The sequence below is a fragment of the Paramormyrops kingsleyae genome, chromosome 1 (genome assembly GCF_048594095.1).
Source record: "Paramormyrops kingsleyae isolate MSU_618 chromosome 1, PKINGS_0.4, whole genome shotgun sequence".
Taxonomy (NCBI): Eukaryota; Metazoa; Chordata; class Actinopteri; order Osteoglossiformes; family Mormyridae; genus Paramormyrops; species Paramormyrops kingsleyae.
The window spans coordinates 69,846,100-69,861,401 of record NC_132797.1 but is presented as its reverse complement, the minus strand read 5'-3'; the positions used below and the strand labels follow the sequence as shown (position 1 = coordinate 69,861,401).

At 36.5% G+C, this 15,302-nt stretch overlaps 1 protein-coding gene across 1 annotated transcript in view; it reads left to right on the top strand.

Moving 5' to 3' along the window:
* pcca (propionyl-CoA carboxylase subunit alpha) overlaps positions 1–15,302 on the top strand; it is a 113,118-nt gene that overhangs the window by 7,275 nt on the left and 90,541 nt on the right. The window contains exons 2-5 of the mRNA XM_023822131.2: positions 6,226–6,388; positions 7,151–7,228; positions 8,463–8,510; positions 8,603–8,671. Coding sequence (XP_023677899.1) covers positions 6,335–6,388; positions 7,151–7,228; positions 8,463–8,510; positions 8,603–8,671 — 249 coding nt within the window. The 5' untranslated portion in view covers positions 6,226–6,334. The remainder of the gene's footprint in view (positions 1–6,225; positions 6,389–7,150; positions 7,229–8,462; positions 8,511–8,602; positions 8,672–15,302) is intronic.

Sequence of the window (15,302 nt, the reverse complement as noted above, 5' to 3'; positions counted from 1 at the left end):
GAGATAGATAGATACTTTTATGTGGAACGTTTATCTATCTATTTATTTGTTTGTTTAAAGACGATCGTTTTCAATTTTGTTTTCAGTCTGTACAACATACAGTATAAACAACGCAAAATACTCAATATTAGTAAAACACTTCGTAAATAGAACATTTCGTAGTAAATTTCAGAAGAAATATTTTTCCTGGTGTGGCGAGTTTACAAAGTACCGTGTAATATTTTGCTTATGTGTTCATGAACTCACTGAATAGTTTCAGTGGAGGCAATAGGAAAACGCGGAGGGCCCGAAACCGTAGGTATACTGACACACCCGCGTGAGAACATACAGTGATTTTCCGGGAACGTCGGTCTCATCCATCCTGTGTTTTCGGTGGATGCTTATGTCGTCCCAAAGAAAGCTTACTCTTTTAACTACGAATCTCGCTTTTGTGATTAAATATGATGTGTGAAAATAAAACAAATTCGAATAATCCGCCTGCTTGTGTCTTTTATACGGTGTCAAATTAAAACGATTTAAGATCAAGAGTTTTTTTTTGATAATCATTTATGATGGAGCATTACTATCAGACATAAAAATAAAATCATGCTTTGTATATATCTGATTACAATGGTTTTTTAAAAGAAGAAACAATAAGAAATTGCTGTTTATTGTTTTTCAACGGTTATTTTTCACCATTTTCTTGGGAAGCAAAATCACTTACAATTACGAAAATGCCGCAGTAAAATGAGTTTTATTTGTTCTGGCTGAGAGATACATAACTTTTTGATGTCGCGGCTTGTGGAAGTTCATTGAATTTCATGAAGTGTCTAAGCACCATTCACACCGCTCACGCGAAGCTTATATGGCGGGCACACAGACTTCTCAGCTGGAACAGCGAGCACTGTCTGTTCTTTCGGTCATGAACGTGGCTTTAAAAGCGACACCTATAAAGATGACCTATATTATCACTTTATCTATGACTATTCCCATAATCAGAGTAAATTTTACTGGCATGGAATATTAGCTGGGGGTGTCCACAGTTACAGCATTTCCTGGAGTCCCGTTAGCCACATAGAAGAAGGAGGTACAGAACATTAAAATAAAGTAATGAGCCAAACAAAGCAACATTTCTAATATTTATATTATTGATACTTTTCTGTCCAAGAATAAAATCATGAAATATTGTTTAGGGTTTTAATTGTTATTAAATCCGATGCATTTTTTTCAATTAAGAATCCTGTAAGGTGGTGTGAATCCTTTTCATATGACAATACCAGCATAATCATTCACAATTCATTATTTAAAGAGCACAACGTCTGCAATCTGCGCTTATTTTTTTTAATGAATCTACATATAATCTATAGATACAGAAATGATACTATATAGAGTATGTATATTAATTGTTTGAATGAACCAGATAATTGAGTTTTGTTTATTTCCTTAAGCCTCGTAGGTACAGGTAGTCACGTTTGAGAATTTTAAGAACTAATTTGCAGCGAGACCAATTTTCATGCAAAAGTGTTTAATTTCAATTGAGTCGTGTGCAAATTCCGTTAGTATAGTTAAAAAACAGCTAAAACACATTTTTATCATAAAATAGGGGAAACAAAGTGTTCTTCTCTAGTTTGTATGTATAATATATTTTATATATGAAAATATATGAATCATTATTGATAGGATATTTTGATAATGCTGCCATTAAGTGACTATAAAAACAGATTAAACATATCCGTGTATATTCATTTCAGGTTGCCTATTTTCCTCTCTTAAGGAAATAATTCAGAAATAATCAACGCGCGTGCATGTCTGAAATGTCCTCGCTTGAACTTGTAGCTATTTAAACAGGTATCCATATTTTGAAAGGATATACGTTGTTCCACAGATCTTTTGGTTGTTATCTTTATGGAAATCTCGCTTGTTGAACAGGCTACGAACATATCTTACAAATCAGGGAAAACGAAATTACACTCCCTGTTAGTAAACGTGAAGTCTTCTGCCAAGCCAACTTACGGAAGACAAGTCTTTTTTATTGCATACACATTAATGATCAACTGAAGCTACAAAAATCTAGGCTGTTTATCGGTATTATATAACACACAAAAAATCATGCAGTTATATTAGGAGGATTTAAATTTGTTTATACATCCATTTTAAAATAAAATAGAGACAATAACTCCCATTTCGGTTTCTGGATTTACTGGGGTACGTACCCTATATGAAAAATCAGTCATAAACCCATATTTTAAATAGGCTACTCAGTTTTTACATATCTACTTCGCATTTTTATTTGCTTGTGTTTCCTTAGACAAGCATTACGCGTTATTCGCTCAGTTTGCTTAATAGAAACTCCCAGCAAACGACACGTGTGCGTATATGTTCAGTCTAAGTCCTTTCTGGTCAAAGAATCCACAGTTTGGGCTTGGTGACCTTGAAGTGTCTGTTAACTTGTCGTATTGAACTAGACAGGAAATTAGGATGTCACAATTTTATGATAATTTAAATGCTCATTTTAAAAGTTACTTTTATCTATATAAAAACGTAAATATCATCCTGAAAATTACAATTAACAACCACCATTAGTGCGACAGATGATATAAAAAAATAAATGAATACATAGCCTTGGTTATTTAGAACAAAATTGATATCCTGAGCGAATTTTCTGTTTTATAACATCATCACTGATTTTCATTAAAGTAAAAATATATTTAAAAACATTTATATGTTCGTTTACTTCGTGATACAAGAAGATTCGCAGAATAATATTATAGAAAACACTTTTGCTATTCCTTTTCAAGTAAATAATTTAGAATTTGTGGAGTTTAGGTTCACATTATACATATGACCATGATCGTTTTGTTTAAAAGTATTGCCAAAATAAAATGCATTTAATACGGCATAGGGAATAATCAAAGAAATGTGAGATGGATGAACTGCAACGTGACCACCTTTTGAACCATCTTCAGATGCATTGTGTTCCACTCAGGGGTGAAGGTCGTTAACGCAGTCACCGATACTATAGTAACATAAGTTCAAATTTGTGTTTCGGAATCCAGATGAAACATATATCTAATATATGCAGTCAGGAAATATTTTCAAGCTTTTTGTCACCGAAACTTTTCACGTTTCCAAGTACCATTTTTAAATAAGCAAACAAAAAAAACCTTTATTGAGTTTTTCCTGACGATATCAAATGTATTCCATGTGCTTTTTCATATTAAAAGAGCAATTTGACTTCAATTGATACTTACCTGTGAAAACACTGTGTTTGAAAGTTCATGTTCTTTTGTCTGTTCTAATCGATTCATCATATGACCTGAATTGTGTAGCAATGTTTAAATGAACTGAATAAAATCATCTAAAAAAAAAGCAGCTTTAATACATGGTACATATTTCAGTGCTGAGCTACACAGAGGATAAGTGATGGTGCTTCGCTGGTAACTTAATTTTCATTGAACAATAATCATCTGGGAAAAGCAAACAGTTATGATTTTATGATGTTTAGTTATAATGCAGTTGACAGATTCAGTCATTATGTATCGTTATATATCTGATAGGTCTTGATAGTTTTAGATTTTTGTTATCTCCCAAAGACTTGGATCATATCAATGCAGAAATGAAAAAAAGAAGAATATTCATGCCATTCCAGGTGATATTCAGTGTAGAGAATACCATGTTTTTGCTTTTTTTTTGACTGTTGTTTATTCCACAAATGATGGGACAGAGAGGAAAACAACATGGCTGTATTCCTGGGTTTGTGGCAGGGGGAAGACAGATGGCCAGCGGTCGCGGAAGCAGGGTCTGGGTAGGGATGCGTGGGTAGACACTTTGCTGATCCTCAGGGGTGGTTGTTTAAGGGAAAGGTGCCACAGCACCAAATTTCGAAAACAATGTAACATAAAGAGCAGAGCATATTCGTAGGCAGAACTAGGTAACACTCATTTTTAGCTATTCTGCTGCAATTCTAAATAATAATAAGGAACATGGATGTAAAAATGACACCAAGCTAAGCATTTTGGATGGATCTGACTGTACCGCATTACATAGCATTACATCACATCAGAAGAATAGTCTGCATAAACTTGAGTAATTCTGATAAATAAACATATCCTGTTTTTTTTCCTGAAAACTGGAGATTTGTGATTCTTTATATTATAAAATGATTATGATTGTGGCAGTGATGATTATGATTTCAACTGTTAGTCAGTGTTTGTTTGTGACCATGCAAAGACCAATGAAATAGCATATTCTACCCATGCAGTCATTCACATTTTATTCAGGTTTTGCTATTCAAATACAAATTGAATGTTAATTAACCATAATTAATCACGCACTCGTACACTGATCCGGAGATTAGCTAAAAACCCTAAAGAGCATCAAGCAAGACTCTGCATCTCTCTGGAGTCAGAAAAAAAAATCTCAGGAGACTTGGATGCTGTGGTGCAGAATTCTAGAAGTCACCTGTATATAAATGGTGAGTTATGGGTAATATTTCAATACAGCAGCGAATCAGTGACAGCAGTAGCCATCTGGATTGTAAATCCCCAGGTAAAGACTTTGCAGATCGGGGACTTCATCTGATTTCCCATGCAGGGAAAGCCCATGGGGAGGGAAAAGAAACAGTTAGGAGATGGAGTTACAAACCCAGAGACACATCAGCCCCAACAGTTGTTTCCCGTTCCTTTCTTGCTGTAATGAACACAATTTCTTAAACAGAGAAACGCCTTTCCCAGAGGGGGTAAGCCGTATAACCTTTCTGTTGACTCACATTATGGGAAAAGCATCATACTCTAAAACTAACAGTATGGCCAGTATGCTCAGGCAATTTAAAACAAAGACATTGATTTGAATAATATGTTAGTAGAGCACATTCCCATCACAAATGCATCATATATATTCTGCCTTAATAATTTAAGATCCACATATGTATATATGCATGTAGAGGGAGTAGACATACACACACACACACACACACACACACGCACGCACACACACATGCACGCACACACACACGCACGCACACACACACGCACACACACACACACACACACACACACACACACGTAGGGTAAACATATCCTTATGGGGACCGCTCATTCATTTCAATGGGAAAAATGCTAACACTAACTATTACAACCTTAACCCCTACCCAGTCCTGACCTTAACCATAAGTAACTAAACAAAACACAAGACTTCTTTGATTGTAGTCAGAGATTTTTTATAAAACTGAATTTCTCCATGTGGGGACCGAAAAAATGGTCCCCACAACTGCAAAATAACAGGTTTTTATCACATCCCCACAATGTAATATACACCCCCCCCCCTCCACACACAAACAATTATTAGGCTCAAAATGAATACCTTATATCTCAGAATTTTTTTTTTGAGTTGTAAGTAAAATCTTATGCTAGTTGCCAAAAAAACTTAAATTGTACAAAATGCTGCACATTCATTTTGAATTATTGTTTTACAATTCAAGAACTTTAATGGGTGGAAGCTGAAGTGTGGTTTCAAAAATTATGCATAATATTTTGTTTACAACATAAAACATATAATGATTTTAATCTGAAGCCGAGTTTATGTGTTTGTATGTATGTATATGTATGTATGTGTATTGACCTGTAACCATGCAAATGGCCCTTTGATTTATTTTGTGTTTTTTCTTTTCTTCTTATATGACTTAGAGCTACAGGATTTGCCTGTAGCTATAGAAGGTGGCCTTTAGCAAAATGTATTGTCAACAGATGCAAACAGACACCATCTCACCAAAATCTGAAAACTGATTATCAAAGGCCTTTGAGTTAAATTTAAATGCCGCAGTTTTAATGTAGCATTACTATACATATCAGAACATAAGGTAAGTGTTGCATATGCAGACGTTCAATACTATGATTCAAGATTCAAGATGACAGAATAGCTATACAAATACATAAAATTTGTTCCAAATTTTTAGTATGTTCTTTCAGCTCTCACGAAGACATTAACTCAAGCAATGGGAATCACAGAACAGCAAAAAAGTACTGAAAAGTAAAGGCTTTGTTCAGGGTATATTTTCACTTATAGAGCTTGAGTGGAATGTGCTTCTTTTTGATTGCTTTTATTTAGACATTTTATCCTTTTTCTTTAGCAATAGCTCGTCCTTCGTCATTAAATTAAACCTGGAAAACTGCAATAGATTACTTCTATACTGACACTGTCGGCATCTCATGACTGACGTTTCAACAGGGCTAAATGTTTCTTTAAAAGTCTTTGCAGCCAGGTCAATGACGCACGAAAAGCTGACCGGTGATTGGCTGATTCAGATCACACCCCCGAGTTGAAAGGTCACCTCCTTCCTGCGCGCAGCCTAGCAGCCATGGCGTCGTACACAGTCAGTGGAGCTCTGCAAAGAGTTTTATTTGGGTTGCAGGTGAGCAGCTGTTGAAATTATTACAATATTCACTGTCTTTTGTCTCCCCTCCGTGGAACTGAACATTAGCTATAAAGTGCTGTTCTGCCGCTGCATCTCACAATATATTATAAGCCTTCTATAAGAGACATCACTAACAGCTCGGATGTATGTCTTTAAGTTTTTGTAACCTTTACTTTGGAGTCCATTCCATCATAAACACTGATAATTTGAGTGTCGTTTTACACTCGTTTTTAAGAATTTTTAATCGGTGCACGGTCCTCTACATGAGACCAGTTACCTTTTGTCAATGTCAAAAGGTTGCCACGAAAGAGCTTAGCTACTTCACGTAAATGGATAGCTATCTGGCTGTCCATTTACCTGCTGTTTAAAGGACAAAAAGCTCTTTAATCGTTTTAGTGTTGCTATAATGACATCACGGTCGTTACATACGATGTAACGATACAATTTGTAAGGCATTATTTCCAAGTAAATGCCATGCAGTGGGTTAGCTCTATAATCACACTTTTATCATTCTGTCCTGGAATAGGCAGCCCAGTTACTTATAAAAATGTTGTTTTCTATCATCCTTATTAATGTCAATATTAGAATATAAAAAATAAAACAATTAATATTTGACTGATTACTATGAGTTTCTGTAATTATTAGCCATGTAACTGCTTCTAGGTAAATTGTATTAAACTGGATAACCATAAAAATTGCATGTGTGGTTCAGTGTAAATGATTTTGGTACCTTTGACAAAACGTTTTGCTGTTTGATAGCGTGTCTCCTTCAAGTCAAGGTGTCATGTCAACACTACAGTTTCACAGTACTCCACAGTATATGACTCCAATGAAAAGGTATGTTTCATTTTTAACTATTATTCATCAGGACCTAGCAAGCAGTTTACTATTGACAGTTAAACACTATATTACAATAGGACAGATGCTTAAATGTTGCATATAGCTTGTTTGCTTTTGGTTACATACCGGAAGTCACGTTTGCTTGGTGTGGGATATGAGAGCATCATGTGCAGTTTGCATCTGGCTGCTGATTGGGTCATTATCCAGTCAACATCAGAGACAGGGGTAGGTGCATCCTTGTTATCACCACAAATAGGGCATCCTAATTTCTGAGTGCACTTACTCATTGAACATTGTACAAAAGAAATGGCCACAGCAGGTAAATGATCATATAAGCAGTTGAATACTCATGTTAGTTACTGTAAACCTTTATTTTTCTTTGCCAAAACGCTCAATTTCTAATGCCTACTGTTGTTTTCCTATTACAAACTGAATGTCCGGGGTTAGCAAAAGATGTGAGAGATACAGAGGTGGACATTTCAGGTCCAGAAAGTAAAAATCCTAACCAGGATTTTGTTTCAACCAACCAGTTGAGCATAAAGAGTCACACTCACAGAGTACTCAATTGGTTGGTTGAACCAAAATCCTGGTCTGGATTGTTACTTTCTGGACCTGTAATGGCTGCCTCTGGAGAGATGTTCCTTAGTTTCTAACCCATGAAAGATGGTACAGAAGCAAACAAATGGTAATGACTTGACTTAAGCTTATGACTGCTGTCCCCACTCTAAATGTGATGCTTTTATTTTTATGTACACATTTCAGTTCCCCTGAAAGAAACTGGCAGAGACATAGGTGGTCATTGAATCTTCTGAGTGGAGTGTTGTGTTGTTTGTGGCAGGATAAAAATGCACTTAACAACAATTAGCTTCGATCAAATGCAACAAATGGCCAATGAATTTGCTGTAAACATTGAAAAAATAATTGAAAACGAATAGTTTTAAAATTATATTAAACGATTGTTTGTTTGCATGTATTTTTAAAACTGGTAAGTCTCATTTGTGATTTAACCTTTGAAAATTTTAACTTTTATTGGGGATGAATGTCAAATTGTATTGGATATCAGAAAATAAAGAATATAAAGAATTGTTTTGTGGTATAAATCCTTTCATGATTTGCCTATAAGACTTAGAACAACTTTTTATTGAAACTTTTATAACTTTACAGTAATATTGCTGGAGACTTTTTAGACAGTTGTTTGACAGTACTTACAAATGTTTGTTTGTCCTGGCAGACTTTTGACAAGATTCTTATTGCAAACAGGGGGGAAATTGCTTGCAGGGTAAGTGCCTCCATTCCTCATTTTAATTCAGTGTAAAAGCTTTTTAAAGATGATGGCTCCCATCAAGTTAACAAACTGTTTTGCATCCACAGGTAATGAAAACCTGTAAAAAGATGGGCATCAAAACTGTTGCAGTACATAGCGATGTGGACTCCAGTGCAGTAAGTTGACATCTCGATTTTCATTTCCTGTTTGTGTTGTATGTCTAGCGTACCTAAGGAAACAGGCAAGCCCCTGTGGAGATCCATCATCTGAGGAGGCTGTTTTGATGAAATTACTTTTCCAAAATGGGTGACATTTATTAATGTGTTTCATGAAGTCATCTGAAATGAGTACTAGTCTTATTGTTTTAAATAAAAACAAAGTAGTTATGGCTGTAACTGTTTGCCTCGATTAATTTAGAAGATCATTTGATGGAATTTTTCATTTCCACTGTGATTATCAATGCCCTGATTACCCCATACAGTGCATCTTCAATCCTTCTATTGATGTTATCAGCTTGGAGGAACTTGATTTTTGGTCTCGGCTTTCGCTGTATGAGCCAGTGGGCTGGAAGGAACTAATTTTGATTGACCGTAAACCTCAAATTTCCAGAAGTGGCCGCTTGGACCTTATATCCATTGACAGTTGAGCCTTATAATGGACAGTGAGCAGTCAACACCTGTTACATTGATGTCTATGGCTGCCATCACAGGAACTTGTATTCAACGTTCCCTCACACTCCAGCTCCTCTCAGGAACCTCAATAGATTAATAGATAAGAATGCTTTCACTGAGGTAATTTGCACACGTTTGTTCCTCCCAAGTATATCTTGAATATCAGTACAATGTAATCTTCTTATGAATCCTTTGAAATAGTAGGGGCCAAAAATTTGTGCTACTGAGATTTGTTTGTTTTTAATAGTCTAATTAAAGTTGAATTGACTTATTTAACCACCATTAGGTATCATAAGTGGCCAAGTTGAAATGACATCGCTTAAGTAGCAGGGGATCAGCTTCGCCATAACATGCACTTTCACGGAATAGGAGCTTTCATCCCTATGCTGAAGTTGGGGGGGGGATTTTTAATAATGGACTCATGCATTCATCACGTGATGTATAATTAACGTCCTGTTCGTAGAATATGTTAATAAATAAACAGTACAGTCATCTAACCTTTGAGAAATATTTTAAAATTGACTTTTGAGTGATTCAAATTTTTTTCACCTCCTGGGGAAAACAGGATGCTGGTGTTTTCACCTGGGAGAGTATTTGAAGAATGTTATTTAGTTTGTATGAGAGAAGCTGTGAAATATGTTTGGTGATAAATGTCGTAAAATTGAAGTGAATGGTTAAAGTGCGTTGGTTGAATTTTGTTTATTCTAATATCTGGGTGGTCTGTTCATTTTCTTGGTAGTCTGTAGCCTAATTACAAATATAGGTAAGAAAATCATTTAGTTGTAACATGTACTACCCTGGAAATTTATTGATGAAAATTAATGTATTTAATGTAGAAAATATTTTCAAATTGATAGTGCAAGTTTGATGTATGCAAAACAATTGCAGTCTGTAGTAAGATTAGTAGTGAATATTTGTGGGTGTTAGAATAAAATTGACATTTCTTGGCCCCCAAATTGAGAATAAACATGTGGCTTACAGTTCTGTTGCCAAGAATTGGTTAACTGAGCACAGGGTTAAGAATTTTTCATATTCTTTCGCCAGTGCTTAAATTTTTTGTACTTTGTTACCATATATCAGGGCGTTTCTCGTGGTTGAAAATAGTAATAGTCACGTTTCCTCTGCTTTTTGCTTTGGAAAGCAAACAGTGCTTTTTTTTGTACTTCTGTTCAGTATTTCTTTGTACATTTGTGCAATGAGTGTGTTGAGAAAACGTGAGCATAGCACCCCCATCCCTCCAAATATAAATGTGGCACTTACAGGGCCAAACCCTTGACTAATTGCCTGAAACTGACTACATCTCGTGCAGCAGATAGAAAAGACGAAACTAGAAAATATAAAAATATGGAATATTTTAGAGATCTTGGCATTCAAGATTGTTGTGAAGAGATGCTAAAAATTCACTGGAATTGGTATGCGGCACCGTGTTCGTGTCTTTTTCTTACAGATTGCCATGAAGTGTTACAGAGATGAAAGTCTTCTGCTAACGGTTTGGACTCACCCATTCTGGTGCAGAGGCGTGACTATAAACGACTAATAAGTCCCCTAAAAGAGTGACAAGTCTCCAGTGCTTCTGTGCATCTCATCTCTAGAGTATGTGACCTAAAAGCAGGCATTAAATAAATGGAGTTTTAAATTTTCTTTTACTCTCCATGCAGACTTTCATGTTTGTGGAGCGGAGTGTCTGGATCTGCCCCCCCCCACCCCCCCAGCACCCCCTAACACCCCCCCCCCCCCCCCCCCCCCCCAGTGTCTTGAAGGTCCTATTCCTCCAGCATTTGACAGACAAATGTGAGATGTTGTTGACAGTCTCCTACAATTCCCCATCCTCCTACTTTATTATAAGTAAGAGGATTTAATATCCATGCGTGATATTGTCATAACCTTAAATACGATGAAATATTTGGGGGCGTATTTAAAGTCTGCTGTTGCTTAGCAGGTTACAGTTGTGTTGTGTTGGATTTTGTTCTGCCCTGGTCACCTACATTACCAAATGAAATATTTCTTTGGTGAGAAATAGTAATTAAGGTTGCGTCCCCCCCCCCCCCCCCCAAGAACGGTCGGTGGTCATTGTAGAAGGTGGCAGGTGGTAAAGCAGACCGGGTCAGATTCTCATGGGTGGAATTTTGTCAGGATGAGTACAAAACCTACGAAGGATTTGTCCACACGCATTTCGTTCTTTAGAGATTCTGTATTTAATTCATGGGCCCGTGGTACGGTGGTGTGAGGCTAAGGGGAATTATTAAGCATTAACCATGCACCTTCTGGGAATTTAGTCCTAATCAAGGAGCTGGCGAGCTAGCGCAGGGGTTGATGAGCATTATGACGATTATGACATGTTAGCACATGTCTTTAGGACTAGTGGACAGGCGATGAGTTAATCAAGGGTTGGATTAAATGGGTCCCATGCTGCTTTTATAACTGCCCTCAGACTCTGTCTCTGCTTACAGCATCTCTTATTAGGGTCCCATACTTATTTTTAGTAGCTGCATGTATATGTGTGTTGCGTAGCTTTTGCCATTAATTCTTTTTAATACTAAATTTTTGAGGCTATTGGCTTAGCTAGTGGTTCATCATGAAGTCTGTTTCATAGTATTTCCACTAGTGCACTGATGCAGTTTATTGTTGTTGTTATTATTTGCCCCGTCTTGGGTAGAATTCATTGATCTGAAATTTTAATCAAGTGGAGGAGATGCGTAAGGTTTAATATGGGGTGGTGGACTTGCTTTAAGTATTTACTGCTCTCTCCCACCCCCATCACTAATAAAGCCTCATTCCCTGCTGATGGAAAATTGTCAGTTTACCTCAAACTACAGGGGGCTTAGCAATCAGTCCTTAAAAAACGCCCTGACAGGTTAACATGCTGTGCTCGTGCATCTCCGGGGGAAAGGACTGTACCGCAGCTTTGCATGCAGAGCTTCTGCTTGCCAACGACAGCTCATGGTGGAGTTGGTATCAACCATTGCAGTATAACCTTTGTGCTAAAACCTCTTAATTTTATCTCTTGGAAATAGCAGGATGTTTTTATTGGTATCCCGAAAGATCTAGCCAAACATTGCAATAAAATGGAAATCTGGCACATTTAAGCAATCACAACATTTGTCTAACAGCTTAGCTCGAGTTGTAAACGAATACAGTTCCTTTTCTGTTCACAACTGCATGCTACATTTTATCAACCGGCCTGATAAACAGTCAGAACCAAATGGATTTATGCGATGTCGGTAATAGTTAATTTATCACTATACTTAATGTAATTGAAAACCATGCAAATTTACATTGAATAGGGATCATATCAGTTCAGCATGAAAGCCTGGTGGAATTGTGGTTCAGTAAAATGTATTCTTTGTAAAATATGTGCAAATAAAAATGGTGCTTTCCAAGTCTCTTGCTTCTTTAGATTGTCATGCCTAGTAAAATGTTACTGTGTAAATACAAGATTTGCCTTTGAGAAGATTATGAAGCTTCACTCAATGCAAAGTGAGAAACAGTAATAGTTTTCATGTGAATGTTCAAGAAGAATACGTGCCTGCACGGTTATTGTGCTCTGTACATTGGAGAAACACTGAATATTTATAGGTATGAAAGTAGCAGATAGACCAAATGGATCACTATGGATTTGTTTATTTGCGCATTTTTTGGTTTGGAAATCATTGAATTTGAGAAGTGCATTTATGCGGGTTAAATGCCGTAGCTTTTATGAGCGTCTGCTAATAGTTTTCGAAAGGAGATCTTGAAAAACACTGACAAATTAAGGCTGAAAGTTGAGAAGACCTTTGGTAGGTCTGTCTCTACTTCATATCTAATTACCGATAAACATACTACTCTCACCCCACCAGTATTGCTTGTCCAAGGACCTTGGTATTTACACTGTATCTCTATCTTATTCTCTTGTAAAGTGAAATGTAGCTGTCAAATAGCAGCTGAATCATGTTACAGAATCTCGTGTGTCAAAAGAAGATTCACGTTGTTGCTTGGGTACATTGATAGGTGTCTTTACTCATTCTTCACTGTGATATAACATGCAACATATTGGGTTCCCTGGTGCTCCTATTGAAATACTCTAAAGACAGGATTATCTGTGACATAATAAAACATTTGTTTGCTCTTTGCCACTTGGTGTCTCTGACCAAATTTGATTTTTCGTACAAGTTTTCTCTCTGCTGGCACTCTCTGTTTGTTGACTCTAAATGTATTCGATTTCACGAAGTTTCAGTTTCTGTACAAGATTTACTTTTATACCAGATTGTTACCTTTTTGTAATACTACTACTTGAGTACTTTATTTAGACATTCTGTAGCCTTTTTCCACTTTTCGAGGGTAGTGTTTAAAAAATTGTGAGGATTCTGGTATTTGTTCTGCCTTTCAGGGAGGGATATTAAATTCATCTAGAAAGAAAAACACACTTTATTGATCCCAAATGGGGAAAATCTGGTTGTACATAAAAGCATAGGTTTTAGGTATAAATTATGCCTCTCCTGTTGATAAATATAATCAAAAAAGTGAAATGATGGCACAGAAGAAATAGATGACTTGCTTGGTTTTGTGTGTCATAATAAAGTTTAGGCAGCTCTTCGTTGTTTAGAAGAATACGATATTGAAGGGTCATGGCTGACAGCTGTTTGAAAGTTCCTTGTGTTCTTTTACGGTTCAGAAAATATTAACCACTTGAAAAATTAATCATGCAATTTGCTTGATGCGAGTTACATTCTCCCCTGTAACGTGAAGCAACCCCAAAGGTCTGAATAATCAAACATGAATTCCTGACATCATTTTCTTCACGTTTGTGGTTAATTATCTGAAGCAAAATGAAATAGAGACATTATAGTACATTTAAATACATTAGTACTGCAGCAATGTGTGTACATGGTTAATTTCTGAAAAGGGAAATCAAACCTGGTGCTTTTCCTATTTGTTGACTTAGTTACGTTGTTTTACTATGACTGGTGAAGGTTTTTTGACTTGGTGAAATTGAGCTGTGACTCTTATTGAATAACTGTTTGGATTTTAACTGCCATTCTTAGAAATAACCGAAGTATTTACTCTGCAGTATTTACACTGTATAACTTTCAGCTGGGCATTTTCCCTGTTCCCTCAAAAGTGTAAAAACTGGAGGCAGTGACTTGTTTTGGCACCTCTCTAAAAAGAAAAGTGGTGAACAACTGGCCCATAAACACCTCTCATTCACCGTAGTGTTGATCCAGTTGTTGATAGTAATTCCCAGGAATGTCTCCCCAGAGTGTAATTGTCTGTCACATAATTAGCTGAAGTTCTGTCACCACATGCTCTTCAGGTGTGTGTGTGTCTGTGTGTGTGCGTGTACAAAGCAAGGTTGGGACCTATTATCAGCCTTGTCTTTATACTCTCACTCTTATTAGGAATAGTTTAAGGTCTGGTCTGGCAGTTGTCATAAAATAACAAGCCTTGAATTGCTCTTTAGCTCTGTGACAGCATGCTGGACTGGCTACAAATATGGTTTTGTAAAAAGCTTTTATGTTTGTGTATCTAAAGATTTAAAAGAAAGCGTATTACAACCAGGATATTATTAATAATATTAATAATAATAATAATGAAATCTCTTTAAATACGTGATCTGGAGTGCTCTTCTGAATGTATTTCGTTTTCTTGCCATAGCAAATTCATATGAAACTCTTAAGAAGCAGCTTTAATTTGATCTGACGCTGTGAAGGGATATTCATCGCATCCCTTTTAGTCAATTCGTGTAATTATCTGTGTGCTCCTGGGGTGCCGGCCTCTAGCCCCCCGCGAATGTCGGCGCCTCGGTACGCGTGTACGAGCGACATCAGTGACCGGGGTTTGCGTGTTGCCCGTCGTGGTTTATAAATCGTGTTACCGCCGCAGTGTGTTCGCAAAACAAGAGGCGCCAAACACAAAACATTTTCAAGGAAGCTCTGTTTACACAATAAATAATTGTCAGGCTGCTTACTCTGTAACCCTAGAGCTGTTAATTAGCACTCAAATGTCTGCTTGTTGGCATTGGCATGGATTGAAAGCGGAAGGCGGGGAACTGAAATGTAGTAATACACTATTAATAATGTATTGCATCTTTCCTGTTTTTTTTATGATTTTTTTTTTTTTAAATGCTTAAAATTGAAATTGCTTTGCGTTTTTAATGTGG